The sequence below is a fragment of the Idiotropiscis lumnitzeri genome, chromosome 3 (assembly GCF_059441095.1).
Source record: "Idiotropiscis lumnitzeri isolate Australia: NSW breed Sydney's pygmy pipehorse chromosome 3, RoL_Ilum_1.0, whole genome shotgun sequence".
Classification (NCBI taxonomy): Eukaryota; Metazoa; Chordata; class Actinopteri; order Syngnathiformes; family Syngnathidae; genus Idiotropiscis; species Idiotropiscis lumnitzeri.
Window position 1 is genome coordinate 19,166,089 of NC_142393.1, and position 18,203 is coordinate 19,184,291.

Sequence of the window (18,203 nt, forward strand, 5' to 3'; positions counted from 1 at the left end):
GGACCTTCCGTTTTTTTTTGTCAACAGCATTTGGCGCCTAGAGATGGTACCCAGATCCGAGGAGTAAGAAACTTGCTTTTAAGACACCTTAAGATATAGCTCGCGGTCGTCGTTTTAACGTCAGCGTAACTTCACTGATATTGTAAGGTTATTTTGCTTGCTTTAAATGTGAAGCCTTTTGACGACTGCGTATCATGCTGAACATGCTAAGAGATTTTTAGGCTAGCTAGCCTAAATTATTGCTGAATGCCAATGTAACCGACAAAGGGTCAATTACATTGACATTTTGTTACGTTTTCCTTATACATTAACAGTCCCCGGAAAATAAAATAAAATAAAAAACGATTTACAGTAATTAGTTTCCGCGGCAGATCGTATATCGTCCACATTCACTGCCTCACTCACTGCCTCACTCACTCACTCACTCACTCACTCACTCACTCACTCACTCACTCACTCACTCACTCACTCACTCACTTACTCACTTACTCACTCACTCACTCACACACACGCATAGCACAATTTACAGCAAATTCACGAGATTTGGCTTTTGGGTGACATTTCAGGACGAACCTAAAATGCACTACAACCTTTACAGGTGAACTTGATTTGACAGCTAAACTTGGATGTTTTGAAGTCAAGTAGCGTCACTGTCTGTGCATGTGCCCCCCTTCCTCCAGCTGTTTTGAAGATAAAACCAAATTCCACTGAAGCAAGAAGAATGGCCTCTGAGGTACAGTATAACATGTCATATTGTGCAATGTAGTTTCCAAACATGTATTCAGCCAAGGCATGCTCACAGCACAACTTCATAAAAATGCAACAAAAAGTGAACACACTAGGGATTTACGAATGCAATTTGCTTTGTGACTGCATGTTTCATGACCATTTTACCACATTACAATAAATGGAAATGCCATAATCTGTTTCAGCTAACCAAAACGTCAAACAAAATATATTGTAATGCACATTGGAATTGTACTTGACTGGGTTAAAACATACAGTAATGGCATAATTAAATAAAATTACAGAATTGCAGTTCGTGCATCTCTGTAATTCAATGATCATTGCGCCGTTTCTTTTGTTGAATGTGTCTTCGCTACCAGGCTTCAGAATAGTACACACGGACATAGTGCATACCTAAGAAGATATGCTCAAGTAACACAGAAGAAGGCTGTCTCAACTAAGTTGCAACAATTTTAGTCATTTTACGTAGAGGCTAAATAATTTATGCCAGTGGCCATTGTTGTTTATGCTGTCTTTGTCTGTATTGCTTCTGATTGTGAGAAAATATAAGTTGTTTCATGGCTCAAAATACCTTTTTTTCTTTGAGGAGCATTTTTGCTAATCAGTAACTTTACCTAGAAGCAATTTAGTAATATTGTATTGCAGATTTTTTGCAGGTAAATCCAGAGAAGTTAAAGCAAGGATTTTATTAAACAATAAACATACGACACAATATCAGAGGAATTGGAGAGATGCAGCTATTGAATATTTTAATATTAATGAGTAATCAAATATTTGGATAAAATGATTTTTTTTAAATTAAAAAGCAATTGCAGAGAAAATTAAACATTTACTTAATAACGAATGGCCAATTGATTTCCTTCTTTAATATAATCAACAGATTATTTTTCTTAAATAGTTCAATAGCTTATATATTGTTTTTATTTATTTATTATTTTGCAATGGCGCGTATTGTGTGCCCGAAATGTTTGTTATCAAGCTAAACTACTACACAGCTAAAAATGTAATGAAGCAATGCTGGAAACTTAATGACAACAATAGGAACATTTGTATTTGCAGTTGGAGAAAGCAATCACTGATGCATTGAAGAGCAGAAACGTTACTGCTCTGAGAGGATTCCTGCGAAACAACACAAATGAAGCTCTCAAATGTACCACGCATTTTCTCAAGAAATTGGATGATCTTATCACTTGGGTCAGATAGTTTACATTGTGGTTGCTGTTGTCCATGTTCGGGATTGGACATTCAGTGAAACCATATGTATTTTTTTTTTTTTTTGACAGAGCTTGGATCAAAAAGATTTCAATGCTGCCTGTGTAGCTTTCGGAGTCCTCCATAATTGTGGGAAGAACCTGAAATTTCCCATGGACACTCAGGGAATTGCAGGAATAATAGATCAAGGCTTGATCCAGAAGATAAGTATATTAACTATAAACACATGCAGTAAGTAGAGGAATACATCAGAAGAAAAACAATTGTTCATGAATCATATTTTTGTCCACATGTTTCAGTGGTTTAACAAATGCAAGCAACTGTGGATTCAGCACGGACCACAGTGGGATAAATCTTTGTCCACACTGTCAGAAGACTTCTTTGATGCTGTAACGGTGAGATAATGTCTGAAAGAACAGCACTTTGTACTTCAAAATATTCGAGTGCATACAATTAAGTGATTGACTTGCTTCTATGACAGATGATCCATAAAGCATCCAAAGAAGGTATGCTTTTTAATGCCTTTGTTTTCATTCTTCACATTAATATGATTGTAGTCTGGAATCAATTTGTGAGAGACATTGGTGGGGAATGTGAACCTCACACTAGACTGCTGATCATATGAATAACGTCAGAATATTTTTTTCTGTGCATAGAATAAGCAATATAAAAACTCATATCCATAAGAGATATAAGATTTAGTTCGCAGTTTTAGCAATTCTGTTATGAAATTTGAGTGGGTGTGATATATTTACAGCAATGGTGGGAATCCAATCCTTCATGTATTCTGTTGGCCAGCTGGTAAACGATCCCAGAGTTTGCATCACCATCAGAAAAGAGGTTTGACCTGCCAATTTCGAAGAGCATTACCTTTTGCCTCATTGCATACTCTTGAATCTAATAATGTCCACACAGGCAATCTATGCGTTGAACATAATTCTGAAAAAAGTCACAGTGTCACCAGAGAAAGAAAGGATCTTGGCCTCACAGGAGGCCTCGGAAATGATGTACGTCAAAATCATTTACAATTGTTTTTACAGTTAGTAAAATTACAGTTATTTAATCCAGTTAACCCTGCTTGCTCATCATCATTCCACAGGATGAACCTGGCTGGTCAGATCATGCAGTGTGGGGGTAATCATTGTTTAACAACAAAACAACATATTCCTGTTATTTTCATACATATTTATGTATGTGTATAACAAAATCTGTGTCAGATTACGATTTACAGGTTGCTCTAGTTGAGGTATTATTCCGAATCACCACTCCTGACCAGAGAAAGAACCTGACGCCTCTTTGGTTCAGCATGGCTCCAGTAGCCTGTGCCTTTGGCCAAATCCAGCCTTCGGAGTTTGAGGCGGTAAGGCATTCATTATGTTTATTTCCCAACCTTTATTGAGCCAAGGCCCATGTTTTATGTAAGATAAATAAAATGTCACAAAAAGTGGACAAGCATGTTCATGTGCCACTGAGTGGAAGAGCGTTTAATTGTACTGCCACTACAGTATAGAAATATGGACAAAAGCATAGGGTTGAACAAAGATGACATTATTTTTAGACCAAGTAAGTGAATTTCTATGTTTTCCTGTGGCACACGATCTCTAAAAACATACAAATGTGCCATGGCACACTGGTTGGGACGCTCTGTATCATGTCGTTATGGCACTAACAGAAATGCATTGTATTTGGAATGACACTTTTCATACCAACGTGTCTAATTTTAGGATTGTCGCACATTTCTGATCTTCGTGAATGGATTACAGGGAGACCGTAGAAGGTACACCCATGAAATAAAATTTCCATCATGTGTTTTCACAATTACTGTCTTAAAAATGTTAAATTCAAGAGGGTTATTTTTATCCTTAGCTGTTTTTTAACACCCCCCACCCCAAAAAACAAACACTGATAAACCGTTTCTCAAATCAAATTGCCTAAAAGGTTTTTCTTAAATCTGATCTTTTTATCTACTCGTTGACATTTCAAATCCAAATGTGAATTCTTGAGCCATGTTTTTTTTTTTCCTTTATATTTTAACTGTGCTTATTTGGGTGGAGGAGGAGTGGATGTTAAAAAGGAGGGAGAGGATGGTGGGCAAGGATGGAAGACAGGGAAGTTTTATTGCATGAATTTACATTTAAGAATTGTATCTTAAACTTTGGATTGCACACGTTGTATGATATGGTGCTGTATGAATAAAGATGAGTTGTGTGGTAATGTGAACGGAAAGTGTCCGTCATGTGACACGAATGCGCATATAGCATGACGTCAAGTAGCACCGTCTTTACTGAAGTAAATATGATCCAGCGTTTAGTGGCTCATTTTATTTCATTTCGACAGACAAGCGAGGTGGGAGGTGGTAGAAATATTTTGGGGATATGAGGCGACGCTCCTCAATCTCATTTCATAGAGATGTCTACTAAATATGATGTCAAATGGATGAACTACTTTTACTTCGAACGATAAACCGCGATATAGTGAGGGTTCACTATGTTCATCTTTTCATTTACGCCTAGCTTGAACAGCGATGCATGTTACTGCAATTATGTTGTGTTTATTTCACTTAAAAATGTGCTTTTTGCTCCAGAGTAAAGTCGTACCCATGTTTAGAGGCATATCTGGACAATTTCAAGGTCAGTCCCTTTGGTTCTCTGTCTTGATTAAGCACATTGTAACAATAAAAAACAGTGGTTCAAAAAAAAAAAAATTGGTCTGTTTGATGTTCTGGAATGCTGGTTGTGTTTACTTGTGTTTAATCCAATTGATCTATGCGATTATTGCTCATGTTGTCAGCTTTTGAAACCTGCTGATAACAAGCTTGACAAATTCTGGATTGACTTCAACCTCGACAGCCAAAGCATCTCTTTTTATTTCGCCTTTGCTGATGAAAAGTCTCCGGTATATCAAGATTTATAGTCAATGTAAATTTTGTTTTATTTATAATGTATATGTACATCTAAATGATTGACCATTGTCACCCCCTTGATGTAGACAGGTCTGTGGGATTCAATCTGTATCCCTGAGAATGAAGTCCTCACCTACAGTGTTACAGGTACATTATCCTCTGGGCCTGCTGCCCTTTTTCCACCAACAATTGTAGCGGAACTGGCTACAATGCCACTGCAGCCCACTTGCTCTGGATACACCTTTTCATTCAGGTCCCAGTGCTGCTTTAGCTTTGATTGACACAGCCTTTTTTTTTTTTTTTTAAAAAGACTCAAAGATTCTTTCCTGCCAAGAAACTGTCAGCTCAACAATGGAGACACGATGGTCGGATATGGATCTAAAGACCTGAAGGGCTTTAAAAATTCTTCCTAATGTCATCTGCCGTACACTAAAATCCCGAAAACTTTTTATGTATAAAAACATCCAGATGTATGAATCTTTGCATTCCTGTAAATCCAAGCACATTTCCCTTGTGCATCCCAATCAGGGTGGAATTGGTCGCACATGTTGAGAGTACCTGACTACCACATCCACAACCACATTTTAAATACATAAATCATAAATGGGCCCCGATCCTTTGAGTCCCTTATTTGCATGATCCTCAAATTCAAACTAAATTTAAAAGAAATGTGGATAAATGAAGCTCTGAGCGCTGTACATGCAATTTGAGCATCTGCGCTCCCGGGTTGTTTCATTTGTTCCGTGAGTGTAAACTCAGGCATTTCCGAAATGTGATATGTACCTTGTGGTGTACCACTAATTAACATTTGATTTGTTGTGTATATGTGTTTATTTCCTCCAGAGAAAGGAACGAAACAAATTTTACAGTTAAAGCTGTCTGAAGTGGTCATAGTGGGTAGTTTAAAAGCATCGAGGCTCACCATCAGCTTCTGCTCCACCATGGACATCCTTCAGGCTGTTTGTTCCGTCTATGGACAAGAAAAGAACAAAGTAAAGCAAATATACACATTTATAAGCACACTTTTAAAAAAGTGTATTTCTGATAAGTAGAAAAAAATATTACAAGTAATGGCCACCAGTAGAAAAAAAATGCAATAACGTTTTAATTATTATTATAATTTTATTTACCTAATTGCTGTAATGTAGCAGATTAGCGCTTCATAAAATAGATATTTAAGAACATTTAGGGAATTGCTTTAACGAGTCGTCATCTTTCCCAGCAGAGCACAGTGGGAAAGACATCCGCTGTAAACATGACACTTAAGCTTCTCATTGAAGAGGACAAATCCCAGGTAAAGTGCAGTCATTACAGCCAGAAATGTGGTGTTCGGAACTTCCAGTAATTTATTATCCAAACCGCTTATTTAAAAACAAACAAAACAAAGGTTCAAATCATGCAAAAAATACTTGGTAGATAATTGCGATACGTTTGACAACACCCTGCTTCCAATGGCTCTGGTTATGGGATGCGTTACTGCGCATGCTAGTATTGAGTAAATTAAGTGAATAAAGCAAGTGATCAAATAAGGATTTCCTGGACTGTGTATGGCAGAATAATTTAGACTGAAAGTTGGTGTGTTGTCACTCTCCGGCAGAATTTTGTCCCAGAGAGTCAGGTGTCCCTTGGTGACGGTGACAAGAACACTGCCTCATGTCTTGGAACTGCACGGCCGACATCTTTCCAAGTGACGTTTTGTACTTCACAGAGTTTTGTAATTTTTATGAATTCATTCTCAGTCTTAGTTATTTTCTTTGCAGACCCCAGCCAATGGGTTGCTTTCTGGATTGACCACCTTCAGCAACAGCAGTTCAAGAGGGGGCATACATAAAACAAGTATGTGACAAAAGAATGTCGGAGCCATCTTGATGAGTATAAAGTGCCTGAAAAACACCCTCATCATTACACAGAGCCACACTCCCACAACTACAATCGCTTCCTATGTCTGTCCGTAATATTAGATGTACCAAGACAATTTAGCCAGTTCAGCAATTTTGGGTAACTATTGTGTAATACTATTCTATTCACATTAGACACAAATTCACAACAATAACAGTAGAAATATTGCAAAATGAACATTTCCCTTCCTATGTCAAACAAAACTGAGCAATATTGTTGCAAAAGTAGATTGTTGTATTTTTCATAAATTGGTTGTGCCCTTTGTTTGCAAGACACTGTTTAATGTTGTGCTCTACTGTGTTGTCATATTGGAACATTTATTACCTGGGCACTGAGCACTCCCCAAAAATATTTATTCTTTTCACTTGAACAGCTTCACAAGCTTAATACAAAGATATTCAGTTGAAAACCTGGTACAAATGACCCATTGTACGTTGAAAATGGACTGCATGGAGAACAATTTGAATGTTATTTTTAAGCAACTTATTCGTTTTTCGTTCATGCATGACATCTGCGATCGGTGCCGGGGATTTACTTCAAGCACACAACATGCGTTATCGTGGGGAGGAAGAGTTTTTTTAAGACAAGCAATTCATTCGGTTATGTGGAAAACACAATCTATTAACATGAACATTTTAATAAAAAAAAAAAAAAAGACAAAATTGGCCATGTTTTTTTCACAGGACACTGTCATTATGCTATAAGATATATTAATATTAAGCGAGTTGTTGTTCGGAGTTGTTCTGATATCAATGTTGTTGTTTTATGTTTTAGAATCAGTTTTTATTCTTTAGCCTTTCAAACTTAGGAGTTTTTTTTACCATTTGACATTTTTTCCCATTTACATTTCATGTTTCCTCATTTTATGTTTTTTCATATTTCATCCTTTTAAAAATGTTTTTTGTTTCCTAAGATATTTTAATCATGCTTTTTATTTGGGTGCAAGGCGATTTCCAAATACACACGTCACATGCTCGGCCCACTACATAATCAGCAAAGGGAGATCTTGCAGTTTACCTCAATAAACGCAAGTTCATTGCACGGAACGAAGCAAATCTCTGCTTCCACATTGTCAAGGATTGTGTGCACTTCGACCGTCTTATTCGGTATGATGGGAGCTGCTTTGATTAGGCGGGATTTGGTTCCGTTCCATCCCACAATGACATACAACAGCACAAGCGCCCACTTCCACCTGTGCAGGTCTAGAAAAATAGCAAAAGAAAGTAAACTCAAACCATGCTCACAGTTAGGCTACACTATGCTCTAGATATGCTCTGAGCACAAAAATATGGCCCTAGGTCTTTAAAAAGGTGTTGTTCATTCTGTATTCAGTCAGGAAATAATACTCTTAACTGCTACTTACTATGTCCTACGGCTGTATGTTTAGACAGTTCAGCCGAGAACAAAGGGAAACCATCTTTGGAGGTGTTTTGTACTTCTGATAGAAAGAAGAATGCTCTTTTGCCAGAAAAAAAGACCATTGATGAACCCTTCAAATATGTCAGGACAAAGCAGGTATGGTTTTACCAGGTACTGTTTATAGTGTATATTTATGGTATTTTGAGTGGTCATGTATACATGCCACACTATTTTACATGTACAGTTGAATAAATGTTATTTAAACTCAATTTTACGTTTATAATATTAACTATATCGTGAAAATTTCCACTTAATCTAATACACGATAATATAGCCTTTGAGGTTGATTTTAAATTAATTTATTTTGATATTACTGCCTTGTTGTCAACTATAATTAAAATTCCAAAACTATCATAATCCTGGTTTACACTGCAGAGTATGTTACTGAACTGTTACAAAAAAAAAACCTTTGCAGATTCACACATCAATAGGAATGAGGCCAATGTTTGGCATTAACGAAGCGCATTTCATGTGTTTGAAGATATTAATATAGCAAACGAAATACACAGTTATTTTTATCTTCCAATTCATCACCTCAACAACTTCAAGTTTCCTCAGTACAATGTAGTACTTCACAATCAATTTTTACCATGATAAAAAAAAAAAAGTATATAAATAAAATCATACACACCAGATATTCTAATGCAGAAATTCATGGATACATTTTGATTCACATTTGTCTCTGAATATGTTTAGTTTTAGTCTGTTCAATAATAGTTATAGTTAATTTAATAGTTAATAGTTTGGCCCACAACTGAAGGTATGCTTTGAATTTTGCCTTTCTGCGTGATTGAGTATGACACCCCTGCAATGGGGAATGCTTTGTTTGCGTGTCCTACAGAACATCCCAGTAGTAAGAGAACCAAAAAGAATGTTGACAAAACAGGGGACAGACGAGTCTCAGGGTAGGTAATTGCCACGCTGGTCAGTCCCCCCAATTTTTTTTTATGCATAACAGAAACATCCCTCTCTCACTCACACTTGCAGAGGATTCTTTTGTGCCTGACACCCAGCCTTTAAACGAGAAACACACGTAAGCACAACAATAAAGCTCCATAGCTCATTGCCCATTTTTATATGTTTACAGTATTACCTGTGTGTCTGATAATTCCTCTATGTTCACCTTGTAGGTCTCACAGGATCAAACAGTCACTTTCGGAAATAGGAAAAAGACCAACACAAAAAAAAAATCCTCTGCCAAATTCTGGTAAGCAATGTGCACACACAGTATCATCCAATAATGTAGCAATGTGACATGTGGCTGCCATCCTGGTGGAATTTTCTGAAAAATAATATTAAAAGTTGGAATGAGCCCTTCACACGAATCTAAAATCCTTTGTAACGCATATATTCAGGAAAAAACAATTCTCACTAATAGTATTCCATTTGCACTGTTTAAAGGCAAAGTAAAAAATGATTTGCATTAATATGTTCCTTCACTAGTCTAAACATGGCATTTTTAGCCATCTGAGGGGTGGGGGGCTGTGAATTTAGTCACTTCAGCTGTTTTCTAAAGATGAGCCTTGATTGGTCGTTAGCTGAGCCCTGAGCAACTGTGATGTCATTTTCAGTCGACAGCAAGTGGCAAAATGGCCGCCACCTGAGATGGCTAAAAACGGGTGGATTTTACTGCTTGACTCATATACCACAAACACAATATTAATCATCCAAAATGCCAGTGTTTGACTAGTCGGGCTGCGTAGAACATATTCTTTGTAAATAAATGTATTAGGTTGACTTCCCCTTTATATAAGTTTTTTGTACATGAGATGCAGTTAAAACCGTCTCTGTATTTTTGAGGGGTGGACTTGGAGAACACCTTAGAATTTTGGCTCACATTTCTTATTTGTGTATATTTTTAACTGAAGCTTGTCAGCTAATGGAAGAAGGTGTTCCCCGAGTAGCGGACAAAATGAAAGGATTGATTGTACTGTAACTGGACATTCATACGACAATGCCGAAGATGGCGATCGTGCTGTTTTGACCGAAGCATAAACTAAAATTAACTAAGAATTAGGTCCTTTAAATGAGCATTTATAAGAAATAGTCAAAATCCAATTCAGCGTAGCCAATTATTTTAATTTGTGCATTTTTGTAGAAATAACTTCAGAAATAATTTGTTACGTTTGTTGTTTTATTGTAGTTTGAACTTGTTTTTTGGTCAGGTTATTTGCAGCATTCACATAAAAGTGTTCCCACAAAAGGGCAATGTTCAAATGTTGCAAAGAAGCAAGACCGCACCTTATCGGCCCAGAACGTTCCAGGCTTGAATAGAAGAAAACAGCTCCCGAAAAAACCTACTCGGCTCCTGCAACAGGTAATCACTGAAAGAAACAAGTGTTTGTGTGGAATAAAGGTTCCACAGCTTTGATATTGACGTCTGATCAACAGAGCTCTAAAGAAACCATTGCTGGGGGCTCAGATGATTTGGAGCTGCATATTCCCAAAAAGCTAAAAGCTCACGGAAAACAACTTAACAAAACAATAATCAGAGGCAGGCAATCATTGGTGGCAGCTACAACTGAGGCATCTACAACCAACCAGGAAAGGAATGTAAATGATAAGGTATTATATTATTGTTTTGTGTATTTCATTAAAATAATTATTTGTAGTGCATTTTCATACAGTCATAATGTTGAATCTGCCCCTTGTAACGCTTTTGCTAAGTCCAATGCCTGAACACAAACACTTGATGGCTTAAAAAAGCATATATTCTGTTCACAGGAGTTGGTATTGAGCATTTAAAAGTACACCATTCTAATGTTGAAGTACGTTGGTCCAAACAAATTTTATACATGTGTGGAGGCCACAGCAATCTTGTGTCCGGGTTTAAGTTTTATATGCCATCGAGATCAGCTGTCGCAGATAAATGAAATCTTGTGGTATGATACCTTTTTTATTGATCTAGAAAGCTACGGAAGCTGTGGGCAACATGGTGAAACTCATCTCAAGCTATTATACCAAGAACAAGCAATCCAAAGAAAAATTTGGAATTATACCTCAGCGCTCGATTACACCCAACGTCAGCAGGTACCCACACCAATTTCCATTCCACTAATCTGTGTTGTTTTGCAAGAACTTAACATACAGCTATATCCTTATAATTTGTCTTTTTTTAACCTTTGTTTTTGACCTCTTCATATCAGATTACTTTCTACTGGTAAAGTAAGTAACCACTATTTTAAATGTTTTATCGCTCAGTAGTCTTGATATCCCCTGATTTGCTAAAGATTATTTTTACTTGCCATAGAAAAATGCACACGCAATAGATGTAACCAAATCCCACTGTACGATCACATCAAGTTCTGCGAACAAAAGGTGATAACATTCAAAAGAAAGAGTTGGCATTTTGGGTTTACTGGTGGATTTGAATACTTTTCTTTGTTGTACAGAAAAGACGTTTTTGAATTTTGCATTGATGAACCATCCAGCATCGAGGTAAATACTGTCTTTTTCTAGCTTTTGATATCTGAATGCAACATTATAGGCTTTTAAGCAGTGTTTGCCTCATTATTTTTGTTTAGGGAAAGCACAATACATTTCTTGGCAAATCTGCCACAACACGCAAGTATGTCTAAATGTTGGCCGGATGTTTTTTGTTGAATAGAACAGGGAATGGAGTTTGTATCAAAATGTATCTTTTTTCATTATACATTTGTTGATTGGCAGAGATGGCCTTGAGTCTTCTGTGAACCTTTCCACAACCAGGACAAGACAACTGACAACAAAAGTATGTTTCCTTTTTTTGTCGTATGTTGTAAATCAGTAGTTTTAGTTATAGTGAATAAAACCGTGACTTTTATTAAACATAACTTATTGGTTTGGGTATGAATTCTGTATTGCAGGAGAAGTGGAATGGAAGGAAGCATATGATCAATGGCAGAGATGATATCAAATCCTCAGATGTCAGCTGGCTGAGAGAGTCAACCAAGAAAGCCAAACTCAAAATGACATATGCCCGAAATCAACCAAACAGATCCAAAACATTTCAGCCTCATAATTCAAGTATATTTGTCTTGCTCCAACTATAGTACAATGTAGTACAATAGTAGAACAAGGTTAATAAGCATATTTCCATGCATTATTTTTTTTTTTATTTCTCCCGTGGTAGATAATTTCCCGGTTGTACCCCAAAACTTCCAAAAACCTGGGAAAAGCAATCCAAGCCTCAAGAAGGTAAGGAAGAGTACAAAAATAATGTGATCGTGGTACATTACTAAAGTCAGCCACAAGGTGTTGTTATTCACTCAAACATGATCCATATATAGAAGGCAATGGAGTTGCCAAAGGACATTCCCGAACCTGGCAAACCCTTCAATGTCACCAAAAGACCCCAGCGAAGTACAGCCTTACCCAAGAGCTATAGAGAGCCAGACACAGATGAGAGCTTGTCAGATTTTGAGAAGCTTCAAACAACCAAGGCAAGGACCGTTCACAAATTGTGTAACTTAGTCGTTAATAAAATGCATTACCCCTCTATTTGCCAGCTGGCACGTGAAATTACTCAACCAAAGAAGATCAAATCCACACAGGAACGTGGACAAAACCAAACATCAAAGTTTCCTCCTTCTGACCACAAGTCCTCCCCTTCGTCCAACGAGAAGATGCAATGTAAGTAATTTAATGACTTGCATTGAAATTTGTGATATTTGTACCCATTATGAAGCAGGATAGCTTTGATTTGAGCGAGAAAAGATTTAGGAGGAGCAATGTGGATTTTGTCTCAGCCGAGGAACTGTGGAGCAACTCTACACCCTCGGCAGCAACCTCGATAGTGCTTGGGAGTTCAATCCAAACAGTCTACAAGTGTTTTGTGGACTTGGCGGGTAGTTCTATGGGTGTTCTTCAGGAGTACAGGGTACCAAACACTCTGATAAGGGCAGTTTGGTCCCCGTAGCACCAATGCCAGAGTTTGGTCCGCATTGCCGGCATTAAGTCGGAATCGATTACAGTGAGATTTGAACTCCGCCAAGGTTGCCCTTTGCCACCGATTCTGTTCATAACCTTTATGGACAGAATTTTTAGGTGCAGCCGAAGCATTGAGGGGATCCGGTTTGGTGGCCTCACTCAATATTTAATTTCTGTTTTTTGAAGATGTGGTGCTGTTGGTGTCTTCATGTCATGTTCTCAAAAGCTCACTGGAGCAGTTCACGCTCGAGTGTGAAGCGTTTGGGAGGAAAATTAGCACCTCCAAATCTGAGACCACGGTACTCAGTCAAAAAAGGGTGAAATCCCCTCTCCAAGTTGAGAGTAAGATTCTGCCCCAAGTAGAGGAGTTCAAGTATTTTGGGTTCTTGTTCATGAGGGAGGGAACGATAGAGCGGGAGATCCACAGGTGGATTGGTGTAACATCTTCTGCAATGCAGACCATGTAGCAGGTCTGTACTGGTGAAGAAGGAGTTGACGTGATTTACCTGTCAATTTACATTCCTACCTTCACCTTTGGTTACGAGCTATGGGTTGTGACCGAAAGAACGAGATCCCGGAGACAAGCGGCCATAATGAGTTTGTTCTGCAGGGTGTCCGGGCTCTCCCTCAGCTCGGTCATCCGGGAGGGACTCAGAGTCAAGCCGCTGCACCTCCACGTTGAGAGGATCCAGATGAGGTTATGACGATGTCTCCCGGCTGGTCCGGGAACATCTTGGGATCCCTCTGGAACTGTTGGAAGAAGTGGCTGGGAAGAGGGAAGTCTTGGATCCCCCACTAAAGTTGCCCCCTCCCAAACATTATCATCTCCAACATTAAAGAGGGGCAACTGGCCAAAAAAATAAGAATTTTAGAACCAGGCAAATTTTTGTTGTTGTTAAATATTAATAACCCTTGAAGAAAACACTCAATTGATTACTTAAAGATGAAAATAACAACACAATAAATGCAAATGAAATATTAATGATTAAATATTGAGTCTGAACATTTTTTTTACTGTTAACATGAAATTATCTGATAATGGATGGATATATAAAAAAAGAATATGCATGGTATATACCTTATTGTCCATCTAAGCCCAATGTTTGATCATCTGTGCTTATTTTGGATCTTTATAGTTCCCTCCCAACATGTCCACCCAGTCCCTGGAGTTGGACTTTTCCCCTCCCGTCAACCTGCCACTGTGTTCCTCACCAAAAGAGGTAAAATACTGTCTCAGGGTACTAATCATATGCTGGTATTGTCTCATGATTGTTGTCGGTTAAAGTCTGCTTACAACTTATAGGAGATGCTTGACAACAAAACTCTGATTCCAATTCTCACAACTTAAGGGCAGGTGCCTGGAATTTGTCAGTTTTGTGATATGTATGCACCTGCCACATGAAAGTCTCCGATATTGTGTTATGGACTTGACAAACTGTAAAACAATATGGGAAATTGTTTTGAGAAAAGTATGATCCAGCTGTCGTCACTTCCACAGGCCTTTGTTCCCATGTTGATTCCCACAAAGCTGTCCCCCATTTCTGCTTCTCCCCATTCTCATTGTTCCGGAGCCGCCGTGAATCCTGACCTGAATTGCAGCTTCAGTAACGAATCTGCTGTATCTGAGGTTTCCCTCAGTCTGTCATTTACCATTGGAGTTCAGCAATCGGCATTTGCCTCTCTGGAGGTTAGTCAGAAACCAGAGGTAGGCTCTACTGTGTCTTATGTGGATGAAGAGTCAAATATGAACCGTTTTTCATCCTGACAGAAAACACCACATTCAAATAAAGAGTCTCCTGCTACTCGAGGTAAACTTTGATTTAACCAATCCTCCTCTTCTGCTTTACAATACTGCTGCATCAAGCCACAGACCGAATGTCTATCAGACGAAGATGATTTGATTGATATTCAGTTATTGTAATGGCTTCTGGAGTAATAAAAGGAAATATCTGACCCATGTTAAAATTTGCTTTGTTACATTTTGATGACAGAACCCAGTCGGAAGCGCCGTATGTCATTCAGTGATTCTGAGGAGAAAGAGAGACAAAAAAGGAAGTGCCCCCCTCGCCTGAAACCTGCTAAGTTATTCAACTCCTGTAAGAAAAAAAAATGACATTATTATTCAAATCATGTGACGAATTAATTCCACCAAATTATCTCATATCGATTATTTTGATGTTATATTCATAAAAATGCATGATTAAACTGACAGTACTGTGTGCTTTAGCAAAGTTAGGCAAAATAAGCCTGTTTGACAATCCGGACAAATAAACATTACAGAAATAAAAATCTAATGAGAACTACAGAAAGGAATAAAATATCTCCCATTTATCAACAGTAGATGCTGAAGACAGCATTAAAGGTGAGGTGAGCCATGGACAGACCACTACCTTCTCAGTGATGAAAAATCACTGGGACACAGATGAGGGAAATGGAGAGAAGGACGTGGAGGATTTTGAGTTACCGGATGTTAGCGATAGCCTGAGTTATCTCTCTCCGCAACTCACCGCCAAACTAAAGACAACGTTACAGGTTGAAAAAATGTTAATGTTCTGGATATAATCACTAGTTGTACTACTGTGAACAGTGAATAACTGTTCGCGTTTGATAAAGCAATTTGCAATGCTTTCTGACACTTCCTATGGTTTTCAAAGACTGTCTTTGAAATGTTTTTAGATTCGGAACAGCTTCAAGTTAATGGACAGTTATTACAAAGAGAACGTGAAGACTGTCCAGCATCACATCTCCTCTCTCAGTGCAAAATTTAGCAAACACCGGTGAGCCAGTATGTATGTAAATATTGCCAATGAAACATTTGGGAAATGACGCAACTTGCAATGCATGTACTATGGCCCATATCTACGGCTGCAGAAAGGGGGGGGGTTTGGGGGGGGGGGGGGGGAAGTTGTTTAAATTGTGTGTTTTGCTTGCTATATACTGTCCAGATTCAGAAGGTTGCAAGATCAGAATACCTTTCAGCAGAGATCCACAATCTGGAGCGGGGAAGGGGTTGGTAGCATGGAGGAAGACCTGAAAGTACACATGCTCTTATCTACACGTGCACACATCCACATCCACAAATATGTACGCACAGACAGAAGTAGTGCATGCACACACAAAACACATAGTCTATTGTCTTGTCAAATAGTAGTGTATGGCTCGTCGTTTTCATCAGTGCGTGATCAGTGTATGGCCTCTTTTGCAGATATGTTTGGAAAAGCAACACACTTTTTTCCAGTCATATCGTGAGCAGGAAACCAAGAGGTAAAGTTATAGTTCCCTGTGGGGAATGAGTTCAAAAGCATGACTGAAAATTAAAGTTGTTTTTTTCCCCTGATTTTATAATCCACTTACAGAAAAATCACTGATGAACCCTTTGGAATTTGTAAAGTCATAAATGGCCTTTGACCGAGTACTGATTTGTAATTGACAAGCTTCCTTTTTACAATACCATAATTTATGATCCAGCTGACTGACACCGCCATTTAAAGTTACATGCCATGACTTACCATTAGGTATTGTTGTCAATGGAAAAAAAAATAATTGTGCTGTTGGCTACTTGAAGTTCACGTAACTGTCTTTGTGTCCCGTGTCTGTAAACAAGATAAGCATTATTGAAAATGGATGGACCCGATCATTATATTGTTGTTATATTAATATATTGACTATTTTATACTAAGCAATATTTATAGTGTTTAACAAATGTATTAGACCACCCAATGTCAGGTTTATGCCACAGCCACCCTATGCTATTAACACTACAGTCTCGGTTTTTACCAAGATTCTTTCGTTTCTGTAACCTAAATTAGATTTTCATTCTAAATATAATTCACTCAAAAGACTGATTACAACCTGAACTGAAATGTATCATCGGACAAAAAAACCCCTAAACGACTGTAATTCTTTTTGATTAAGGACATTTTTTTTTTAATCAAATTATAATTTGTTTTTAAATTTATAAAAGGTGGTCTAATACGTCCGTTGAGTGTAGTATATTTCGTCCTTCTCACATCTGGACGGCAACTTTTTGAATTAGTTCCTTACATTGCCGGGCGCCTTTTTTTTTGTCACAATATGAACTGTCAGATTTCAAAGATATGCAATGTGCCACAATTTCTCAAATGTTGAAGTGCTCTTAATTCTTACAATCTCCCAGTATCTTACCTTCTTCTAATGAGGTGATCTTCCCCCATCTAGCATAGAGGGCCTGAAGAGAACTCTGAGTCACATCCATTCGAGTCTTGAGTGCGAGGAGCCGTTATTCATATCTCAGGTCTGAAACCGCTTTTAATATCAAATGTTAGCTTGTATGTTTGTCTCATCATTTATGAGCCGATATTTGATCTTGTCATTGGTCAACTTGTGGCCACTGTGTTGCCTCCACGCTCTCTGACAGCCTTTCACTGTTTATAGATGGCTCATCTTAAAAAGGACATGAAGTCAATCCAAGAGCGACTCCTCAAAACAATGGTAAGTGAACATGGCGCCGATGAATCATTTTCACACCAACTGGATTTTCACTCTTACATTTTGTGTCTCCCACATCTTCGTTTTCATCAATTTAGAACAGAGGTCACAGTGCGCAAGATTGATTAAAACTTCCCCATTCCATAGAATAACTGTGTTCTAAATTTTCCTTTGTCCAATTGCATATTAGAATATATGGAAATGTCTGGATATAAAGAGAGATATATTGTGGTTTTCTGACAGTAAGCATTTATTGCTTGAGAGAATCTGTGATTGCACATGGAAGGTTTTTCACGAGTAGTCATTATTCTGCTTGTGTGTGTTGTGCAGCACGAGGAGGCCTTGGAAGGTTTGAGGAGAGGTCTGCGTGCCTGGGTCCTTGTTGATTGAAGTTGAAGTTTTAAGTGCGAGCTAAGTAACACTGAGTTAGTGTAAATAAGTAAGTTTATTTACACTGTTACTGTTTGGTAAGAATGTATACTGTTATATATCAGCTTTAAGTGCAAGTTATGTTTCCATCTCACCGATTCCTGTGAATTTTATTTTTGAAATCTAATCTTAGCTTTGCTGGACTTTCTTGACGTGTACTCATGATTGCAACATTAAATTAATTATTGACTGTAAAGAAATCACTGGCATTATTTTATAG

The 18,203-nt window shown here is 37.9% G+C and overlaps 1 protein-coding gene across 1 annotated transcript; it reads left to right on the forward strand.

Moving 5' to 3' along the window:
* Positions 1–10: 10 nt before the first annotated feature.
* On the forward strand, positions 11–18,156 carry sycp2 (synaptonemal complex protein 2). The gene is made up of 46 exons (XM_088289728.1): positions 11–63; positions 681–733; positions 1,807–1,941; positions 2,031–2,162; positions 2,250–2,354; positions 2,441–2,465; positions 2,717–2,799; positions 2,875–2,966; positions 3,059–3,093; positions 3,177–3,319; positions 3,684–3,736; positions 4,544–4,589; positions 4,750–4,854; positions 4,948–5,008; positions 5,705–5,853; positions 6,084–6,155; positions 6,459–6,548; positions 6,622–6,697; positions 8,148–8,275; positions 9,021–9,084; positions 9,167–9,212; positions 9,310–9,386; positions 10,345–10,496; positions 10,571–10,744; positions 11,088–11,209; positions 11,326–11,344; positions 11,430–11,497; positions 11,572–11,617; positions 11,704–11,747; positions 11,849–11,909; positions 12,025–12,184; positions 12,291–12,355; positions 12,448–12,600; positions 12,849–13,037; positions 13,327–13,524; positions 14,224–14,307; positions 14,586–14,774; positions 14,856–14,895; positions 15,079–15,183; positions 15,426–15,619; positions 15,764–15,864; positions 16,033–16,123; positions 16,263–16,351; positions 17,285–17,360; positions 17,501–17,557; positions 17,885–18,156. The coding sequence occupies exons 2-46, from the start codon at positions 722–724 to the stop codon at positions 17,942–17,944; spliced, it is 4,266 nt and encodes a 1,421-aa protein (XP_088145854.1). The 5' UTR covers positions 11–63; positions 681–721; the 3' UTR covers positions 17,945–18,156.
* The last annotated feature ends 47 nt before the right edge of the window (positions 18,157–18,203 follow it).

What these genes read in the sequence shown, in the direction of transcription:
- sycp2 (XM_088289728.1), top strand. An exon ending in AGCCTTCGGAGTTTGAGGCG is followed by an intron (nt 3,320 to 3,683) that starts GTAAGGCATTCA and finishes GTCTAATTTTAG; the next exon opens with GATTGTCGCACATTTCTGAT. An exon ending in GCAAAATTTAGCAAACACCG is followed by an intron (nt 15,865 to 16,032) that starts GTGAGCCAGTAT and finishes TATACTGTCCAG; the next exon opens with ATTCAGAAGGTTGCAAGATC.